Below are 20,314 nucleotides of genomic sequence, written 5' to 3' on the forward strand. Positions count from 1 at the left end.
ACCAATCCAGGAGGATTACTTACTTGGGAGGCAAGAATTGGAAAATAAGAAACGGGGTGGGGGATAAAAATTCTTGATCTTTCTACAAGTAAAAAATATACAAGTTATAACAAATTATGAAAGGGAGACCCCCCCCCCAGGGCGATTCATCACTGCTTCGGTACGTTGTATAGAATTTGAGAAATAAGCCGCATATTCATGGCATGAATAGCATAATTCATTAGAAATTTTACATTAATTTTATATGTGTGTGTATTTATGTATGCATGTATACCAATATATATATAACAATAACAAGTATTATCTCACTAGATAAGATATGTATGATGTCATCATGCTCTACCATCAATTAAGTTTTTAAAAATATTGTTGATCAAGAAGTCTCATTGAATCACTTCCATTTATATTTTCTTTGATCTTTATATCTATCCCTCTTTACATAATTCAAGATTATTTGTCCACTCTTCTCGTTACGGTGTTTGTCATGGCCTTCTTTGTACATATTCAAATTATCGCAAATGATTTTTTATCATTTTTGCTCAATAGATGTCACACTTTTTTTTTATATATTCATTTTGAATTTTATCTTTTCATATATACCTACACATCCATTTCAACACTCTCATTTCTCTCCTATTCTAACTTTTCTATATGTATAAGTCAAAGAATTACAATTAACTATATTGTTTGTATTCTTTTATGCTTCTCCTTTTCTGTTCTAGTTCCACGTATTGCATCGAGAAATGAAGTGGGAGAAAAATTATCATACTAGAATGAATGACCATCATTTCATTAGACTCAAAGCTCAAAGGAAATAATAAAGACAATAATAATAACAATAATCTATGATCCCTTAAGTGAAAATTCTCAAGTTCAAGTCCGTGTGAATGCAAGAAAATTTCTTTGGAAAAGCTACCCACAATTATACCTGACAATATTTGAATTTGACCCAGTCAACTAGAATAAAATCAGGTGGTAAAGTTAGGGATAGCAGCATGGGGCAGGGTGGCCTTAGCAGATGGAGAAGGCTCAACAGTTGGGGAAGGAATCACAGCCTTGCCAGTAAGCTCATCAGGCAAGTCAGCAATGCCCTTCAAAGAGAAAGTGTAGAAAAGCTTGAAAGGGAACACAATCTGGTGAAGCTTCACATGTCCCTGAACTCCTTCAAATATTCCAGACCCTCCTGTCACAGCCAGAACTGTGTCTTGGTATGTCAGATAAGGTCCTTGAATTGAGATATGGCCATAGTCCCCAAAGTAGAAGCTGTAAATGGCCTCATATCTGTCTCCTTTCTTGTCAGGAACATGTTGTATGAGCACACACAGACCTGATGTAATGCCTATCCTCTTCTGCAAGTCTCCAGAGTAGAGCTTGTTGCTGAATGGCACTAAGTCTCCCAAGGAGTTCTCTGTCTTCCCACTTAGCCTCAGGTATGCTGGGCTGCCTCTGTCACGTTCATTGATCTCATACACACAGAGTTCTTGAATCTTGCCGCCTGAACCATTCATCATTCAATTCATCACTCAATCAGGAATGCTGTGCTACCCAGTAATGTTTAAAAAACATGTTTTAGGTCCAATTTTAGCCTATTGGGGTCAAGGTCCTATACTTTTTTTCATTAAGGAATTAGTCCTTATAATTATGGTCAACTTTAATTAAGGTCTCTAGTGATGACATGTCCCATGTATAGTTATGTGGCAGTGATGTTTTGTGAACTGTGAGGACTTTGATCAAAGTTGACCACAACTCAAGGCATTAATTCCTTAATGAAAAAACTACATAGGAACGTTGGCATAAGTTGATCAAAACTCCAAGGAAGAAGAAAGTTCAAAAAAAAAAAACAGTTTTTGGTCCAATTTTAGCCAATTTGGATCAAGGTCCTATTCTTTTTCCATTAAGGAATCAGTTCTTATAATTATGGTCAACTTTTGGTTAAGATCTTCGTGATGACGTGTCATTTAAGTAGTTGTGTGACAATGGTGTTTTGTTACCCGTAATGAAAAATTATAGGGATACTGGCATGAGTTCATCATAACTCCAGGGAACAAAAACTATGTTTTCCGAAACTTTTTTCATGCAGATTTGATCCTCTAGGTAGTGGATGATCCTAGCCAAGGGAAAAGGGTGAGAGAAGAACTTACTCGGCTTTGAAGAATCTTGCTGCTGCTCCTTGGGCTTGTTGAAGAAAAATGCTGAGATTTTGGAGTTGTATGAACTTCTCAAGGATGGAGATACTTGATGGCTGGTTGAGAATTTCAAGCTTTGGTTGGGGCAAGACTGAAATAGATTACAACCCACTTGGTTTTTGGAACGAGAAGAGGAAGAAGAAGTGGGGTGGGAGATTCTGAGAGAAGAGACCATTTTCAGAGAACCAGTGGAAGCCATGGATGGTGATGATGGAGGAACTATGGTGGATTCAAAGCAAGATTTCATATTTATAAATGGGAAATCATTAGAAAAATTCGTATTTATCCCACGTGGATGTCCAGTCAGGTATGAAATTAATAGTACATGGACATGGTATGAAAAGGTAGGCGTCGGACAAGACATGGAACCTTCATGTTTACCTTTTCCTTTTCATTTACTTTTTCCCTTCTTCTGATTTGAATTTTTCATCTCAACAAGTCATTTTCACCCTGAAAAAAATAATTGACAATATACGTTTTTCGTTTTTGGGTATACACTATACAGGGACGTGGCAGCATTTACTTGAAAATTATAAACCTATCATTAAAAAATTTGTATGGCGGAAGAATCTTGGTTATAGTGGCTGCTAGTCTGTATCAATAATATATTATAGGTTAGACATCACATGAATTTGTTGGTTGAAAAAAAAAAAAAAAAAAAAGGGAGACATCACATGAATTTGCTACCAGGAAGGTATCAAGTTGCCAAGTCGAAATTTTTTACTTTATAATAAGAGAATCTACAAGTCGAGACATTTTACTCATCACTTCCAACAACTTGACAAGATATAATATTATCTTATTTTCAGGTGATCCCTACTTTACTAAATTTGAATTGTCACAGTGATAGATAAAACAATGGGCTACTTCAAGGTTAATCGTCCAGTCAAATATAGACAGTCCAAATGTTTTTAATTAAAACTAAAAAATAATTCATAACAAATTCAGATAAAATAATCAAGCAATTGACCTTTGCAGTTGTATTTCAGGTAAGAAAATTAGCAGTTCTAGGAAAGTGATGATGAATAACTTCAGACAGAAATGAACCAGTGACAATTTCAACAATAGATTCAATTAGGAAAAGGGAAGATTTAAGAAAAACTAAATATATTCACTCCATGCATCCATGTACATTTTTCTTTTGAGATGGCCCAGGGATTAACATTCGTGAACAATATATTACAATATTAATATATATAGGTTAGACACCACATGAAAACTCACTTTTGTCAACGAACTGAGATTAAAAGTTATTGGAAAAGGCGCATCCGGCTCAGCTTCATCTAGTATTCCGTGGCCTATCTCCAGAAACCTTTTAAAATTCTCATCCTAAGAAGTCTTCCCAGGACCTTCAAATGCCAAATCAGACACATAGTTCATGCCCGCATTGTATTGCTAACTCCTATTACAATTCCACAATTATTTTTTTTTTAGGCTGGTACAACCGACCGCTTTATGGTAATAGCTTTGACTTGGTGTATAGCAGAAACTTCATACTTGTCTTTGCACCTAGGATGGGTACAAAAAGTCAAATAACTCTAGTGCCAAAAAAAGTCAATAACTCATAAATGAGGATTTTTTGAGTGGCAGAATCCACTGATAAATCTATTGTAATGAGTTTTTATTAATTCTCTGCACTAACTTTACGTGTGAAAAGAGTGTACATAACAATTTTTTTTTTTAATATGCTATTGGAAACACGTACCATCGAATCTCTCTATATCCATATCACATCTCCACTGTGAGAGCCTTCAATATTGAGATTCTAAAGAGATAGTGGCATTCAAGTTCTCGGGGCTCTTCGCCTGTCTGCATAATTTCATGTAAATTTCTCCAGTGGCAGAGCGAAGAACACAAATTTTACAACTTGTAAGTATACATAATTTCAAGACTTTAGAAGTGACACGATCTTTGGTGGGGGAAAAAGTTACCTCATCAACACGTTGTCAAAATTTCAGCTCCAAAGCCAGTTATCAAAATGGTATGCTCAAACTGTGCAGCGGGACTACCATCTTTTGTTACGGCTGTCCAGTTGTCCGGCCATGTAATGCACTCGGTGCTTCCCATTGTAAGAATGGGCTCTGTATTAGAAGTTGAATTTTAAGGGTGAAAATGTGAGATCCAAGGATTTTAAACCCAGCTTGACCAATAGAGAGAAGCAGCCTGTATAAACTTACCAATTGTAAATGTTTGACCTTCAACCATGATACCAGGATTGTCATTACCTGTCAAGCATCAAACAGAATTTTATTTTTATAATATAAAACCGCTTCTCCCACCTCCTGACCTACCTCCAATAAACAAAATGTTGGAAAGAAAAGGGGGAGAGGGGGGCCAAGGCCAAGGAAAGCAATATACAAGGGTTGTCTTGGTTCTCATGAGATTCGAGCACTCACTTGAAAAGAGGACAAGAATCAGTAAACACAAGCAGTTTTACTGATCTTTCAGCCGTAACAATCAACAAAAAACTTTTAAAGGTAACGGCCTGGTACTCAGTGTAAAAATAGAAATATTTTCCTACTTGAAGTTCACTAATATACATCTAGGTACCCCAATATATACTCTATTATTAAAGCGAAGTCAACATTGGCTTATGGTACAGTAAAGGCAATATAAGGAAAATGTCACATTTAAAAGGCAACTTACGGTGATGTAGGATTATTGGCTCTGAATGGAACACTGCTCCTACACCATGCCCGACAAAACGTTCCACTACACCAAAGCCATACTTTTCAGCATGTTCACTGTAATAACGTCTCACAAGTAAAGGAAGAAAAAAAAAGTCAAAATCTATAGAAATTATTATGTTTTGCAGATCACATGACCAACTCATTCAAATTAAAATCATACTATTACATATAAATATATGAATGTCAAAGACTACAACTCTAAATAAATGTACAAACTCTAATGTCATACACATTTATTTTCCAAATCTTCATTTAGAGAACACATCAATGATTTGACTCCAATAAAATGCTTTTTATTTTTATTAAAACTCCTTTAAAAATTTAAGTGTAAAACTAAAATGTTCAGTAAATCCACAATTACATTTAGCAATTTTATGCATAGTTTTAATATTATCTGATTCTTTTGGCCTCAGTAGTGACTTAGAACATATATTTATACAAAACTATATTTAAATGTCCATGTAGGTATCTATATTCTTTTAAGAACATCTTGTATAGCTAATAAAATCTTTATTCCTTCCATTGAAATTGCTTTCATAACATTGATCAAACTGCCAATTGTACACGATCAATATAAATGGCTACAAAAGAGAACCAATCACCCAAAATAAGCACTGTCTTCTACTTCCATGCATTTAATTCTGCGACCTTATGCCATAAATTCATCATTTCTAGTTATTTGTCACATGATCGTGAATAACAAAACACTTTCAAGTTGTGCTTGGTGTTTGATATTCTGAGGGGGTTTTTTTGTTACATTTTAAGCTTAAATTTTAGCAAGTGACCCTGCCTAGGATGATAAGACTTCTTGTTGTCATTGTTGTTGTGTTGAATTTTTGTAGTTCATGTGCCAATTTTGTAATGAGATCTAAGTTCATAGGAATGAAATGTAGTTTCCCCTTTTTGTCTCGAGCTGTTTTCTTTTTTAAATAGTCCATCAGTGATTAGCAAGTACATTTAGCGAAGCTTCAAAGGAAAAGGGAAATTTCCAAGTGCATACTAGATCAAATGCTAACAGCAATACCTCCCCAAACTTTCAGGTTTGTTTTCTGAGAAAATACCATCGTGTGACGAATACATAGAGGTAAGATAGTGGAGAGGGTGCTGACATAGTCAAACAGAGATAAATTCAGTAACAACCCACGATAGAAGACTGTAGGATGCATATACCCCACCAAGCCTGAGTCTATACCATGACCAGCACAATGATAGAAGATAGTAGAGAGGGTGCCGAACAAGTCAAACAGATTGCAGGATGCATGTACGCCACTAAGGTTGAGTCTAGGATCAGTTATCATGTCATTTATATTGTGTATTATATTTCTTCTGTATTTTAGTTATAAATAGGATTAGGAATCCTCTTCTCCCTATTTTATAGAAGCTAGTAGTGTTTTCAGATTCCAGCATCATTATCTTCGATAGAATTTCTCTCTATATCTCTTCTAAAACCCCAATTCTATCAATTCCACTTAAGATCTACGGTACCTGATTCTCTTTCCAATTTTGTTAAAACTTGCACCATCCTTGCAAACAGCTATTCCCATCTCCAGGCACTCTTCAGTTACCTGCAAATATTAGATCGAATGATACAACCAATTCATAAACTAAACACTTCCATAAGTGACATAATTAACTGTGGAATCAATATGTAAGATAACAAATAATACATTAAGAAAGAAATATTCTTTCAATATACAACAGGTTAAACTAGCAAAATTTCTTTTTCTCCATGGAGATCAGCAGCAAATCACTCACCTTAACAAGGCTTTTCATTGCATCACTGACTTCCCCACAAAAAAATGTCTTTGATGTGTCTCCATGATATCCCTATGAAAGCATATAAAAGGGCATGAGATTACTTGGTCATCAACAATAGCAGCCAAATATATCGGAATTAGATGGCTGTCTCGGTGATACACCTTGGCAGTTCAGTAAGCAGCGTGCTGCAATTTTTAACATTATGTAATCTTTAATATGGAGAAAAGAAGAGACTAAGTATAGCTTGCATGATTATAAACAATACAATAACCAATACAAATAAAACATGGCTAACATGTTTGAACTTTGAACTACTAGAAACTATGAAACAAATGCTTAATTGAAGACCAAAATTAATCACGCATACTATTTTGTTTGGAAGGTAACAAGCCGTATGATTTGGTTCTTCAAGATCAAATCTATTCATAGCATACATGCATAAACCAGCTAGATATATAGAGGATATAAAAGAAATTATATGGATATTTCTCAGACATGTGCAGATCATTATACATACTTACTTTAGTTTCCTTTCAATTTTTCTTTATTAAGGAAAATTCATAGGAAAGGAGAAGCATAAACATCAACTCAAATTCTATTTGCCTAAACTCACAAAGTAGTTAATTAATTATTGAATTTATCCACTGCATTGGGAATTGATTCCTTAATTAACCACAAAGTAGTTAATCAACTTCTGGAACAAGATAAAATGAATTCACAAGACATTGCAGCTGCACTGCGTCAAAGCCAAGTGAAAAAATGCAGTTGGAGAGGATGTCCATTTCTTCAACTGAACAAAATGTGATAAAACAATCCCCCAATTTATAGGGATTAAGTAAGATGACAAACAAACAAGGAAATATTTTAGATATGCAGGAATAAAGTAGATATCAAAACCCAGTTGCATGCTGCGCTTGGTTGAATGAACTTCATCTAGGGATAAAAGCAGGCCAGGTAAACCTGAATATGTTATCATTAAGAATAGAGGAGCATACATTCAGGTAGACTGTCACGTCTATGTTAATAATGTCACCATTCTGCAAAAAAGATTATTGTTATCACTCATCAGTTGAGCTATTTGCATATTAAGGATGAAAACATATGATAATTTAGTCCTTCAAAACCTGTAGCTTCCGAGAATCAGGTATTCCGTGGCACATGCACTCATTAATTGATGTGCACACACTTTTTGGAAATCCACCATAGCCAAGAGGTGAGGGATAAGCACTGGCTTCTATTATCATCTGATGGACTGCTTTATCAATTTCATCAGTTGTCACAGAAGGCTGACAATATCAACCAAATAAATGTCAGACACAAAATTGAGAGCACAGTGAACCATGAAGCAGTTGATAAGGAAGGATGGGGAAACATCATGAAAATGAAAAATGAAAAGATGCCATTTGTCCCTAAAAAAAGGACATTCGATCAAGGTTATGGAAGTAAACTTCCTAATGTTCTTGGTTGCAAGTTCTCACCCTCGAACTACAGCTAAGTGCTCAAGTCTTAAATGATCGAATAACTGATATAATTTACAGTCCAATAAAGGCCATCAGACAGCTGGAAAGTGTAAAAGCTTTCAAACTTTCCATTAAACCCCAAAGCCAAGTGAAGGCATGTAATATCAAGTTCTTTTATAAGGGCTCAAAATTCTTTTAAAAACATGCAGTGAAGATATCATAGTAATCATGAATATCATGATCATGATGATGGAAGATTATGCAAATATGTGAAATATAATCATTAAAATACACACAGACACACAATATCACATCACAGATTCATGAATCTGTCCATAAGCCCTATTTATAGAGAGATAATTACAGCAATTGAGAAATGAACTCTATCATGAAAGAGAAATTGAATGTCAGATAAATACATGATTTATAACATATGTTTGAAGAAGAAAGTCCTACCCTCACTAGAGTCCCTGCATAGTTTAGGACACGAGCAGCAAGCTCACATGCAGCCCTCATGCAAGCAATGCCTTCAGAATCATGGATTTGATACTCACTGGATATTTCAGGCAGTACATCTGAACCTACATAAGGAGGCCTTGGTATGTGATTAGGGACAGGCAGACGTGGTGACACTTTTCCACGCCTTAATGGAGGCCTTCTTCTAGGCTTTGTAACACCAAGCTCACGTTCTCTAGACATGACATGAAGCTAGAAAAAATATTACTGGAATCTTTTGCTATGTTTTCTTTCCATCATTAAGCATTAAGACTATCAACTTCTATTCAGATAAAAGAAGAAAAAGAATTGCAAAAGTTTCATTTTTTAAATAGGGAATAAAAAAAGGGCGCTTTGGCTTGATTGTAAATGGACATATAACAGGAGCATGCAGTAAGCTTTTTATTTTCGCTCTATATGCTTCAAGATTTTCTATGACAAAAATATATAAGATGCAAACGGATGAGGGGAAAATAGATGGTTGACAGTGAGGCCTCCCACATGTTCTGTTTTCTATTTAAGGACACGCCCTGGAATGTTATTAACATATAAGACAAAAAAACACGCAGTCATAAAATCAAGTGCAATGACTGCTGAAATCTTTTACTGAGGGCTTGCTTACCACCATATGTATATAATTCAAATAAATCAATTTAGTCCTTCGGCATGCAAAGATATTTATGAATTAAGAAAAAAAACAGTTATAGTTGAACGAAAAACTTCACCTCCCACCAGCCACCCACTCAATTCTTTCCATCGAGCATAAATCATAAAAGAATCGCATCTCGCTAAACAGCTTAGAAGACCAAAATAAGCCGACTGTCCGACATAGAAGGCAAACAACTTACTAAACATCCAGAATTTTCCCGTGAACTTCAACATCAGATATTTGGCTACTAAATTGAAAATGCAAGTTCAATCCACCACAGACAGGGTACAACTTTACCGCAGTTGTACCTTTTGATTCTCATCGCCTCCTCCAATCCTGACAGCCTCTTAGAGAAAATCATTAGTTGTTTTTTAGAAGGAGGTTGGTTTGCTGGAACAAAGAAAATAATCAAAAAGATATCCCTCTATCGAATCACCGGAAGGCAGGAAACATGAAAAGAAAGAATTACGAAATCTCGCCAAATAAATGTACTGTAAAACAGAAAATTCAATCAAAGCCCTCTCATTTGAATGAACTACGTGAAAAATCTGAAAAGGAATGAGACTTGGAGTTGAAGTGGTGACGAACCAGAGGACGAAGAGCGTGAGAAGGTTAGAGAAGTTCCCATACAACTCGATGAAGATGATAATACTTCACCATGAAGGAAAGCTGAATGTTTCAGAAATGCACTATGGGCAAGCGAAGCACCGAACGCCATTCTAGAGCGATTAGACAAGATAACAGAATCAATGAAGTCCGGATTCGAGGATTTATATCTGTTTTTTGACAATTGTTTTCTTTTACAACACTACAAATACAGAAAACTTGTAAATGATTTGTTCTGGCCCAAAAATGATTGGGCCCATAGATGCAGTTTCAAGAAAGCCCACAAAAGTTGGGCTTCAAGTGAGAACCATCACATGAAAAGCTTAATTTTTATTATTTTTGGTTGATCAAATATTAGATACTCCCTCCATTTAAAAATATAAGGCATTTTTTGAAGAGTTGAATGTTCAAGTAAGACATTTTTATTCTTTTAAGATGTAATTATTGCCTTTTTTTTAAAGTGCCTCTATTGATAGTAACTTTATATTTATTATAGAGTATTTAATAGAAATAAATATGAAAAAATAAGGTTAGTTTAAAAGTAGGTAATTATTTTATTAAGAGTGAGATTTAGTTAAAAATGCCTTATATTTTTTAACCGAGAGAGTATATTACTTTCAAGAGCAAAAATCAGCTTCTAATATGGAAAAAGGTTCTTGCTAGTGATGCATAGAATATAGAGTAAACTAAAATGGAAAAGGGTATACTACAGTTTGAACTTTTTTTGTACTAAATTGTTTAGAATTTGAAATTAATTTCGATTAGATGTAAAAAAGAAAAAGACGGTTAATAACAATTTCTTGTATCCTCGATATTGCATTTCTTTCTCGAAGTAGTGATTAATCATAACGATTCAACTCAACTTCTAAATTATTCCCTCCGGTTTATTTTTTTTCTTTTATTGGTACTTGAAAAAGAATTTTTTTTGTCCTTTTTATAAGGTATCATATAGGATATTTTTACATTTTTCCTATATTGCCCAATGTTAGTTTACGTTTCTGTAAATTTAACTCTTCGGCTTCACAAAGGATCAATTTTGTAAGGATAAAATTGAAAGTCTTATTAATTTTCAGACAAAATTAATGAATTTTTATAAATATCTCCTTATTTAAATTTCGGTAAAAATGTTGAGAGAAACTTATAAAAACAATTAGATGGAGTACTTCTATATAACGTTAACCCTTCCATCCTCTTATAATTCATTGCTTAATAACAAAATTGTTGTACTAACGCATTGAGCCATAGGTACTTGATTGTGTAAAATATATTAATTAAATATTAATATATCAATAACAATTACAGTCAATTACAATAGCTCAAGTCATCTCAAATTTCATGTGTTATATATATATATATATATATATATATATATATATATATATGTATATCTTTTCGATTTGAAAAGGATATAAAGGTGAAGGCAAAACAAGCCATAATGGCTTTAGCGTAGATGATTGACCTAAAGCAAATCAAAGCAGTTGCCTGGAGGGTTGTGTCATGTTTGTGTGCCTACCTTCCAACACGCCAAACATGCTTAATTAACTAATTATTATGATATTAATCAGAATCTCGATGAAACGAACAATTAAACTTGTTAAATTTATATAGAGATCGATTATAGAATGATTAATGAAAAAGTGAATGCTATTATTAATCTGAAATAAAAACGAGACGCAAAAAATGATCACTTTGTTAATAATTATTAACAAGAGACCCTTATAATTTTTTTTATTATACGTGAATATTTTCTTATGGGAGATAATAATGTTTGAAATATAGTCAAGCATTAAATATAAACATTTCGTTTAACAAAAAAAAAATAAACTGTGATTCATCATGTTATGGAAGATTGATCTATTTTACTAGATTCAATCCATATTAGTGCCATGTTAGTGAGCGGTGTTGAAATAAAATTCAACATATGAGGCTACACATATAAATATTAAAAATGAGTGGCCATTGTTATAATTTGGCCTAAATAAAGTGTTCTACTTGAAAATGTTTAATTTGAAGGCTTAAGGAGTGTAATTATTATGGAATTAATGTGTAGTTCAAATTACAAATGTTACAAATTTAAATCTATGAATAGAGGTCATGGACTCGGTTTCCAAGTTAGGAATAATGAGAAACTAGTTCTTTAACTTCTTTTTGAAGAATGATAAGAAGGTTTATAATATTTGCAATCCAGAAGATTGCCGTGATAATCTATCAATTTATGGAATCTTGTGACATTTTTTACTATACAATTGATTTTCTTTTATTCCTTTGAAGTAAAATGAGATTATAATTAAGTTTAGGGATTTAGTTACAATCAATTCTATGATTTAAATATGAAGTGGATTTATCATGAACAACCAACAAGCAGAAATTATAATTGATATAAAGAGAAATAATTAGGAAGACGTGCATGCATACAAGTCCTACACGTCATTTTGCATGCGTCGACGCAAGAAGTTACTGAAATTGAAGTATTCAAACCCTAAAATAAAAATCCTCCACGGGGCTAAACTTACTCTGTCATATGCGTTTGATCTTAGTCCAGATCTTAATTAGAGCTTATTACAGGAATTTTTTACAGTTATAAAATTTTCTTAATTAAGAGGCAAAAAATGGAAAAAAATATATATATATATATATATATATATAACTTCATAAAAAGTTTATGATTAAAAAAAAAAAAGACGTGAGAGATTTCAGAATTAACAGACTAAGACTTTCCAGCTTCCATATGGGACCCCTTCTTACAGCCTTACTTTATTAGTAGCATATCATTAATCCCCCACCTATAAAATATTAAACTTATTGGGTAATTAATTAAGTAGATTATTTTTCACAGCTCTAAGAAAAAAATGTGGGGGCAACAAAGAACGATGCTATTCAATCTCTAACCAACTTCGACCAAATTTAATATGGTGCTTTGACTAAAGAAATGTCAACTTAAACTTTTGATTTTTCTTTTTAAAATTTCGTATAGATTAGTATAGTCAGCAGTAATAAATTAATTAGCAGCTTCTGAGTTTTAAATTTATCTTGGGAAACATTGATAATTGCATAAAGATTAATTAACGGGAAATGCTTATAAATGATAAAACTAGCGGGCAATCAGCTGGATGAAGAATCATGAACTTAATTAATTTGGCGACGATGGAATTTTTAAGAGTTTGATTTTAGAGGTAAAACTATCAGAGGATATATATTACGATTAATTAGATTATTCATTGACAACTTAATTATTAATATTTCATTAGTTCGAAAAGGAATTATTGTATTTTCAGTAATAAAAATGAGGATTATTAGTCAAATTTGCCATTGAATGTTGTTATGTTGACATAAACTTGATGACGATCGAATTGGAATGAACATTTTCCAGGCCACTGAGTTGTTTGTTATTTTTAATTTAGAATGTGATCCATCATCATATCCTTATCTATATCTAAGGTTTACATGGTCGTTGATTAATTTTTTTCCTGATATTCTTTTTCAACATTAAAGGACAGGTTAATTAACAAGTCACGTCATCGAGGTTTATATTTTATCAGTAATTTCTTCTTTTGTTTATTTACATGCATAGAAACAAAAATTGGATTATCTGTTTCGGATTCCTTTAATGTTCTCTGTTAAATTTAAAAACCTAAGAAAATTTTATGAAAACAAATTTAATTTAAAAAAAAAAACCAAACAAACAGGTGTAGGAAGGAGCCCCTGGTTTGTTTCTGTCTCTGACCCTAAAAGCAACATTTAAGACATTTGAGAAATGCATAACAAATGTTTTGGATGTGGCGAGAGCACTCACAAAGTAACTATTTCACCCCACATCTCATACATGGAAAAAAAAAAAATCTAAACTTTAAAATCTTTGTGGAACATTAATAATTGAGTTAGATTTAGAGACATGTTTTCTGTTTTTCTTAATCATACATGTATTTTACAATATATAATACATATATATTTACAATATATATTACCTCCGTCCTAAATTATAAAATTAATTTTAGTAGTATTTTGTTGTCTCAAAATGTAAGATAATTTGACAGAAATAAAAAAATTATAATATTTTTATTTATTACCTTTAAGGGAAGAGAGAATAATTAAAATGAAAGGCATTTTGATAATTTTATATTTTTATCTTAAAAAAAATAAGGTTGTAAAGAGTTATTACTAAGCTTTACTAGTATGTATATTCTTATCTCAAATTATCTTACAATTTGAAATAAAGTGAGTAGCATTCACTCATCTGATTTTATTTATAAATTACTTTTAACATGTTTTATTGAAATCAAAAAAAAATTTTAAAACTTATAAATTCTATCTAAAAATAACAAGTTCTCAACTTTACTCTTAATAAATATATATATTTTAACAATTTTTTTATATTTAATAGAGGGTGAGAAGGGAAACGTATGATGAAAATTTAATGATGTGACTTATAAATAGAACACACACAAAAAAATCTTCTCATTATACCATGTAAATAGAAATGGAAGGAGCATGCTGTACTTTGTGTGTATGATCATTTGTTTTTTATTTAAAAAAAAACAAGGAATTGATGATGATAGAATGGGACTAAGCTTCCTATGGAAGCATTTGGTAGGGGCATTTTGAAGGAGAGGAAGAGTCGTTCCATTCTCATTTTTTGGATGGTAAAGATGGGTACTTAAGAAGGAAAGAAATTATATTTTGACCAAAATATCCCTATCCTATATTAAAAATTCCAAACTGACCTTAATGTTAAATAAAAATTTTATCTTTTGTCAATCTCTCCCATGATAAAATAAATTTCATTTCCTAATAAAACCCAATACATAATTCATTCATGTACCAAATTTCAATTTAATTTTTTCATTAGATAAATTGTAATATAAATATATTATTAATTCTTCGAAAAATTGTGAATGTAAAGTGGACGTATGGAAATGCTTAAAGCAAAAGAAAAAGTTAATAAATGATAATATAGTTATGTTTCTAATAATAAAACAACAAAAAATAAAAGCCAACTTAAACCAACTGAAAAATAGTGCGACTTATCTCAAGTTTGGTGCGTGTGTGTGCATGGCAATTTTGTTTATAATCTAGCTCCTTTAGTTGATAAATACTTGTATGTTAATGAAATCAATTTTCCGAGGTTTTATTTATAATTATGTCTGTTTTTCTTTTGTTTAGAATAAGGAAGGATGAGTGAGTGAGGGGGATGATATTTTGGATTAGATTGAGGCAAATTGGGAAGAGGAGGAGGGAGATAGAAGGACATACATTGATGATGAGGACATGGAGGAAGGAGAAGGGAGGCAACAAGTGGGAAAATGATGGCAAAGAAAAAAAAAAAAAAAGCAAAGTTGACTCTTCCAACAACGACGTACCATGAAAGGTTTCCCCTTCTCTTCCCATTGGCCCATCTCTCTCTCTCTCTCTCTCATATACTATTCTTCATCCTCCCTTCTCATCTTGCCACTTGCCAACCATCCTCCCTTTCTTTAACTATTTCACATTTTGTCTCCTCCCATCCCATCTTTTCTTCTTCTCTTTCCCCATTCTTTCTCAAATAAGCAGCTAATAAGAAATCATGTCACCTTAACAAGTGGTTTCAGAGCCATGGCATACGGCATTATCCTAAAGATTAAAACTTTATGGTATCATGATTTGATTCGTGCAACACAGACCTGCTGTGCAGATGTAATATATATATATAGATGACTAATGCTTATCCGTTTGGTTGATTTTTGGACACTCCAATCCATGCCTGTGTGCCTCCAAACATGGGAAAGAGACTCAAAGTTCAGAAGTTGCTGAATTATTACACACATGAACAGATACGAATGAACAGTTTTTTTTTTTGTTTTGGGTCACTTTTTTTTATACAGGTTGTTTTCTGCACCTAATTTCAGCTTCTTTCTTACTATTATACAATTCACCTTTTTTTTGCAACTTGCAACTTGCAATTTGCAACTAACACCACCACCACTTTCCTCTTCTACCCCCACCCCTGTTTTTCTCCACCTGCTTTTCTTCCTTCCCCACAAAATTTCAAATTTCAGAAAATTACACCAAAAATAAAAATGAAAACAAACGTTACAAAGCTCCAATTATTTCGGTTCTTGCTAAACTCTAACGTTAACAGCTCCATCTCTTTCCTCTTGCCGTGGCAGCTCCCACCAACAGAATCCGACGCCGGCATTTTCAGAATGTTCACCCCAAACAGCCGAACTATCTGAACCGGCTCCACCACCGGTCCAACTGAGTTGTACAACCCCTCCATTCCGGTCCCTTCACCACCTACTCTCTGGTTATTCCGGCCTTTCCAGTCAATGTAGAGCTGGCGTTCCGGTCCGGTTGACCTGTGGAAACTGACCGCGTCGCCGGCTTTCAGGTTCTTCTCCTTCACGAACCGGCTCCAACCTTTCGTCAGCACGTAGCTCTGGCTACTGTTCCAATACGAGTACCGAAACCTCCACACTTTCCCTCCATCGTCCTCGAAGTTCAGAAGCACCCCCTTGGCCGCCGGGCAAGAAGCGCCTCCGTTCTGCAACGGGAAGTGCTTCTCCGCGTGCTGCTTGGGTATCACCAACCGATTCAGCTTTCCCACGTCGCTCGGCGTGACGGTTTTCTCGAACAGCTGCTCCCGCGCTTTCTGAGTCCGCTCGAAGCACAACCCTCCGCCGTCGTCCTTTCGCAACTTCCCTAAGCTTCCACCGGCCAATCTGCGGTTGCGCTTGCTCTGCTGGAGTTCGTCATTGTAGGTGTGCTTCCTCAGCATGTCCACGATCTCGGCTTTGGAATGCGAGCTAAGGAACGCGGTCTCAATATCGTCGTCGGAGCTGTTCCCGTTGAGGGGCTTAAAGTTGGTGACGGCGTCCTTGCCGCGGAACCTCTGGGCGGCGATGTCGTAGGCTCTCGCAGCCTCATCTTCCTCATTGAACGTGCCCAGCCAAACGCGCTGATGCTTCTCGTATATCTGGGCCCCCCATCGTCCATTGGGCTGCGGCACCACACCCTTGTACCTGGACGACGGCAGTTTCCGGGACTCAGCTTCACCGCCGCTATCGGAATCCACAACAGTGCTGGCACCGCTGCCGACCCGGCAGAGACTGTTGGTTGGCAGCGGCGGCGATGACTTTTGAGGCGTCACGTCGAGCAGGGAAACAGTAGTATTCGCCGGAGAAAGCGATATGGACACCGAATCACTCGTAGTGCTTTCATCCACGCAGCTACTCGCATCCATGTCTGTTCCGTAGCTATGGTGCGTGTGAGAGTAAAGCAAAAGGACAAGACGAGAGAGAGAGAGAGAGAGAGAGAGAGAGAGCGAAGAAGAAGAAGGTATTGATTTTTTTTGACTAGGAAGCAGGAGAGAGTAAGTGTGGGGATATAGGGGAAGAGAAGGGATATATATATATTTTTAGGAAGGGGGGGTGGGGGAAGGAGTGAATGCAATATAATAATGTGAATGAAATGAGAAGAAAATAAATGTGTAATTGGGAAAGTTATAAAATGAGGGCCGTGGACACTGTTATCTGCTTTATTATTAATTGGTAATAATAATTGTGTGTATGTGAGTATGTAGGGAAGATATATATGAGGATGAGGACTAGGGTGGGTCAGTCAACTCAGCTGGAGGGTGTTAACTGTTGTTTAAGGAACTAGCCTGGAAGATTCATGCCCTGTGCCCAGCCTCCTTTGGTGGCAACAATCAAGATGCACCCAGATTAATAAAATCAAACACAACCCCCTCTATGTTTAATTATTTACAAACAGTATTGGTTGAGTTTGTAAATATACTTTTTAATCCTATTTATAAAACACTTCTAACATATTTTATCATAATTAAAAAAATTTTAAAACTTATTAACTTTATATAAAAATTTAATAATTTTTAAATTTTCCCTTATTAAATATATATATATAGATATATATATATATATATATTTTTAATAATATATTTTTTCTCTCCAACACTCAATGGGGGTTAAATGGAGAAATTTACAATAAAAATTTAATGAGATAATTTTTAAATATGACCCAAAAAAATCTTCTTTATAGTATAAATTTGCCACTTTTTTGTTTAAAAAAGTATAGGTGAGTAAAATCTCAAAACTTATCAATGAGGGCATTTGCCCGTCAACCAGATCTTTATATCGATAATAAAATTTGAACTATCAATCTTGCAAGTTATATATAGGTCAAATCTTTATTAACTAAACTAATATTTATTAGTCTATAAAGCCATAATTTTCTTATGTGAATAGTACTCATTTCAACCCTATCTATAAGTCATTTATAATGTATGTTAATGGAATAAAAAAATTTAAAACGTATCAACTCTCTCTAAAAATTTAAAAACATTTCAGACTTTGTGCCTATTAAATATGTATACTTTAATAATATATTTTCTCTCATTAATATTTAGTTAAGTCAAATTTAAATATTGCCAAGCTCAATTGAAAATAACTCTCCCAAAGACGTCTAATGTATTTACATGGACTTGGACTGAAGATATCATGCTTAAACAGTCATAATTCCCTCCATTAAGAATTGCACCAGTTGGTCACTCAAAACTATTTAACGGTAATAAGGAGAAAATTTTGTAACAAAAATTAGTCAATAAAATGTCTTATAAGTAAAAAAAATATTTTTATTTTTTTTTACCTTTTAAATGGTACTGGAAGAAATATTTCTGTGGTCCAAAGATCCATTCCTCTCAAATTTTTTTAGCAGAAAAGAAGACTTAACCAAAAAATGCTTTTACCTTCCTTTTAGAAATAATCTGGTACTATGTTAAAAAAAGAAAAATGATAATAATAAATGAAAAGTATATATAATAATTAATATTTGACACGAAGCAAGGGGTGAAAGCGAGCGGTGAGGGTATGTGAGAGTTGTGGGGAGTGTATGTGGGGTAGGGCCCAGGTTTGATGGCAATCACATGAGGGGTGGACCTTCCTTCACTGAAGTTCATCCCCCCTGAACTTTCCTGCCATAGCCTTATATACGGTGGCGGAGCCACGTTGGGGTGAGGGAGTGTAAGTGCGTTTTTACTTTGAAAAAAATTATAAATAAAGAATGTAAAATTTCTAACTTTACACCTTTATTTTAATATTTTATTTCTTTTAACTAAATAAAAAATATTTAAATTTAAAAATTTATTAGATATATAATATTTTAATAATTTAAATAAGACATGAAGAACATATTTATAATAAAAACTATATCAACTTATTCAATATAATTTTTTAAAATATAAAAATGATGATGAATTTATTTATATTATTATAATTTTAACTCTAGCATAATTATTACTATTTTTAAAAAAATATTAATTTTTTATTAAATTATTCTACACCTTCTAACTTAAGGTCCTAGCTCTGTCACTGCTTATACAACTTATACACTTCCCTTCACCATCTCTCTTAATTAATCTTCTCTTTTTAATCAAATCTATGTGAGATACTACCTGAGGTTGATCCTAGTAAAAGATATTGTAATCGTTAAAGTATGAGGATTTAAGTTTGATTTTGTGTGAATGCAAAAACATCAGTGAGAGAATTAGTCACTCACACTTAGGCATCACAATGGTCGAATCTGATCAAGTCAGGTGATCATGCACATAAAAAATAAATGTGATGTATATATGTATCTATCTATCTTATCTGGTGCTGCTGCTTGCTCATCAGGATCTTCTCTATTATTTGTAGTTTGCTTTTGCTGGACCAATAAGGCTGCAGATAAACGTTGTGGGGAAAGTGGATGAAAGAAATAGAAACAAGATTTTTCCAGTTGGATGGGTTGTGGGGCCTACACTTACAGGCATGGATGGATATAGTCTCTTGGAACTGTGATGTACTACATAATGAGCATGAAAATTCCATCCCAACATAAATAATTCCCTCTTTGGCTTCTTCCTTCCTCAGTTTCAGTCTGTCTTGTTCTCCAGGTTCATCCAAAGTCTTCACATACTAATGATAATGATTATATCTATTCTCGCACCAGATTCCCCCCCCTCCGAGATTATCATCATAATAATGCTTGTTTATCTCTCTAAATATTGGTTTTTTTTTTTAGTAACAAATCAGCCGGTATTCGAAACTGAAAGATTTAATTAATTCGAATCCAATTAAGTTACATTCTAAGTGGGCTAGCTCTCCCAAGCATATCACTTCTATTCCTATCGCCTTAAAAGCGAATCACGAGTTGATGATTAAGGGGCGTACTCGTCTCCATTCCAAGCATCTTCATTTGCTTTTTAAAATAGAATTAAGGTGTGATGATTCCTTTGTGTTTGTTTTAGTTTTTCCCACAAAAAGAACCATCCGTTTCATAATCCTTCTATAGTACATACATACATACATACATACATACATACATACATATATATATATATATATCCCCCCTTGTGCTGTAATAAAACCGGGGACGTTTCATTTGTGAAGTGTGGGGCTCGTCTTGTTTTGCTCCATGCATTCTCTGTCCCAAAAACCAAAA

At 33.9% G+C, this 20,314-nt stretch overlaps 3 protein-coding genes across 5 annotated transcripts; all 3 read right to left on the reverse strand.

Moving 5' to 3' along the window:
- Nucleotides 1-769: 769 nt before the first annotated feature.
- On the reverse strand, nucleotides 770-3,139 carry LOC129311134 (allene oxide cyclase, chloroplastic-like). The gene is made up of 2 exons (XM_054953166.1): nucleotides 2,142-3,139; nucleotides 770-1,495 (listed from the first exon to the last, which is right to left on the reverse strand). The coding sequence occupies exons 1-2, from the start codon at nucleotides 2,548-2,550 to the stop codon at nucleotides 969-971; spliced, it is 936 nt and encodes a 311-aa protein (XP_054809141.1). The 5' UTR covers nucleotides 2,551-3,139; the 3' UTR covers nucleotides 770-968.
- Nucleotides 3,140-3,276: 137 nt separating this feature from the next.
- LOC129311133 (methionine aminopeptidase 1B, chloroplastic-like) lies at nucleotides 3,277-9,988 on the reverse strand. 3 transcript variants are annotated; one of them, XM_054953165.1, is made up of 12 exons: nucleotides 9,827-9,988; nucleotides 9,547-9,628; nucleotides 8,551-8,785; nucleotides 7,759-7,920; nucleotides 7,630-7,671; nucleotides 6,632-6,703; nucleotides 6,362-6,441; nucleotides 4,833-4,930; nucleotides 4,364-4,411; nucleotides 4,118-4,267; nucleotides 3,892-3,991; nucleotides 3,277-3,695 (listed from the first exon to the last, which is right to left on the reverse strand). In XM_054953165.1, exons 1-10 carry the CDS (start codon nucleotides 9,954-9,956, stop codon nucleotides 4,122-4,124), a joined length of 1,095 nt encoding a protein of 364 aa, XP_054809140.1. In that variant the 5' UTR covers nucleotides 9,957-9,988; the 3' UTR covers nucleotides 3,277-3,695; nucleotides 3,892-3,991; nucleotides 4,118-4,121. The 3 variants fall into 3 exon arrangements, with proteins under 3 accessions (XP_054809140.1, XP_054809139.1, XP_054809138.1); XM_054953164.1 differs by having other exon boundaries at nucleotides 3,892-4,017; XM_054953163.1 differs by having other exon boundaries at nucleotides 3,892-3,995; nucleotides 9,827-9,987.
- Nucleotides 9,989-15,650: 5,662 nt separating this feature from the next.
- On the reverse strand, nucleotides 15,651-17,193 carry LOC129310474 (AP2/ERF and B3 domain-containing transcription factor RAV1-like). The gene has a single exon (XM_054952323.1). The coding sequence runs from the start codon at nucleotides 17,058-17,060 to the stop codon at nucleotides 15,873-15,875; it is 1,188 nt and encodes a 395-aa protein (XP_054808298.1). The 5' UTR covers nucleotides 17,061-17,193; the 3' UTR covers nucleotides 15,651-15,872.
- Nucleotides 17,194-20,314: the final 3,121 nt, after the last annotated feature.

This window comes from Prosopis cineraria, unplaced genomic scaffold, assembly GCF_029017545.1.
Source record: "Prosopis cineraria cultivar Desert tree isolate PC_DT_omini unplaced genomic scaffold, ASM2901754v1 PC5, whole genome shotgun sequence".
NCBI lineage: Eukaryota > Viridiplantae > Streptophyta > Magnoliopsida > Fabales > Fabaceae > Prosopis > Prosopis cineraria.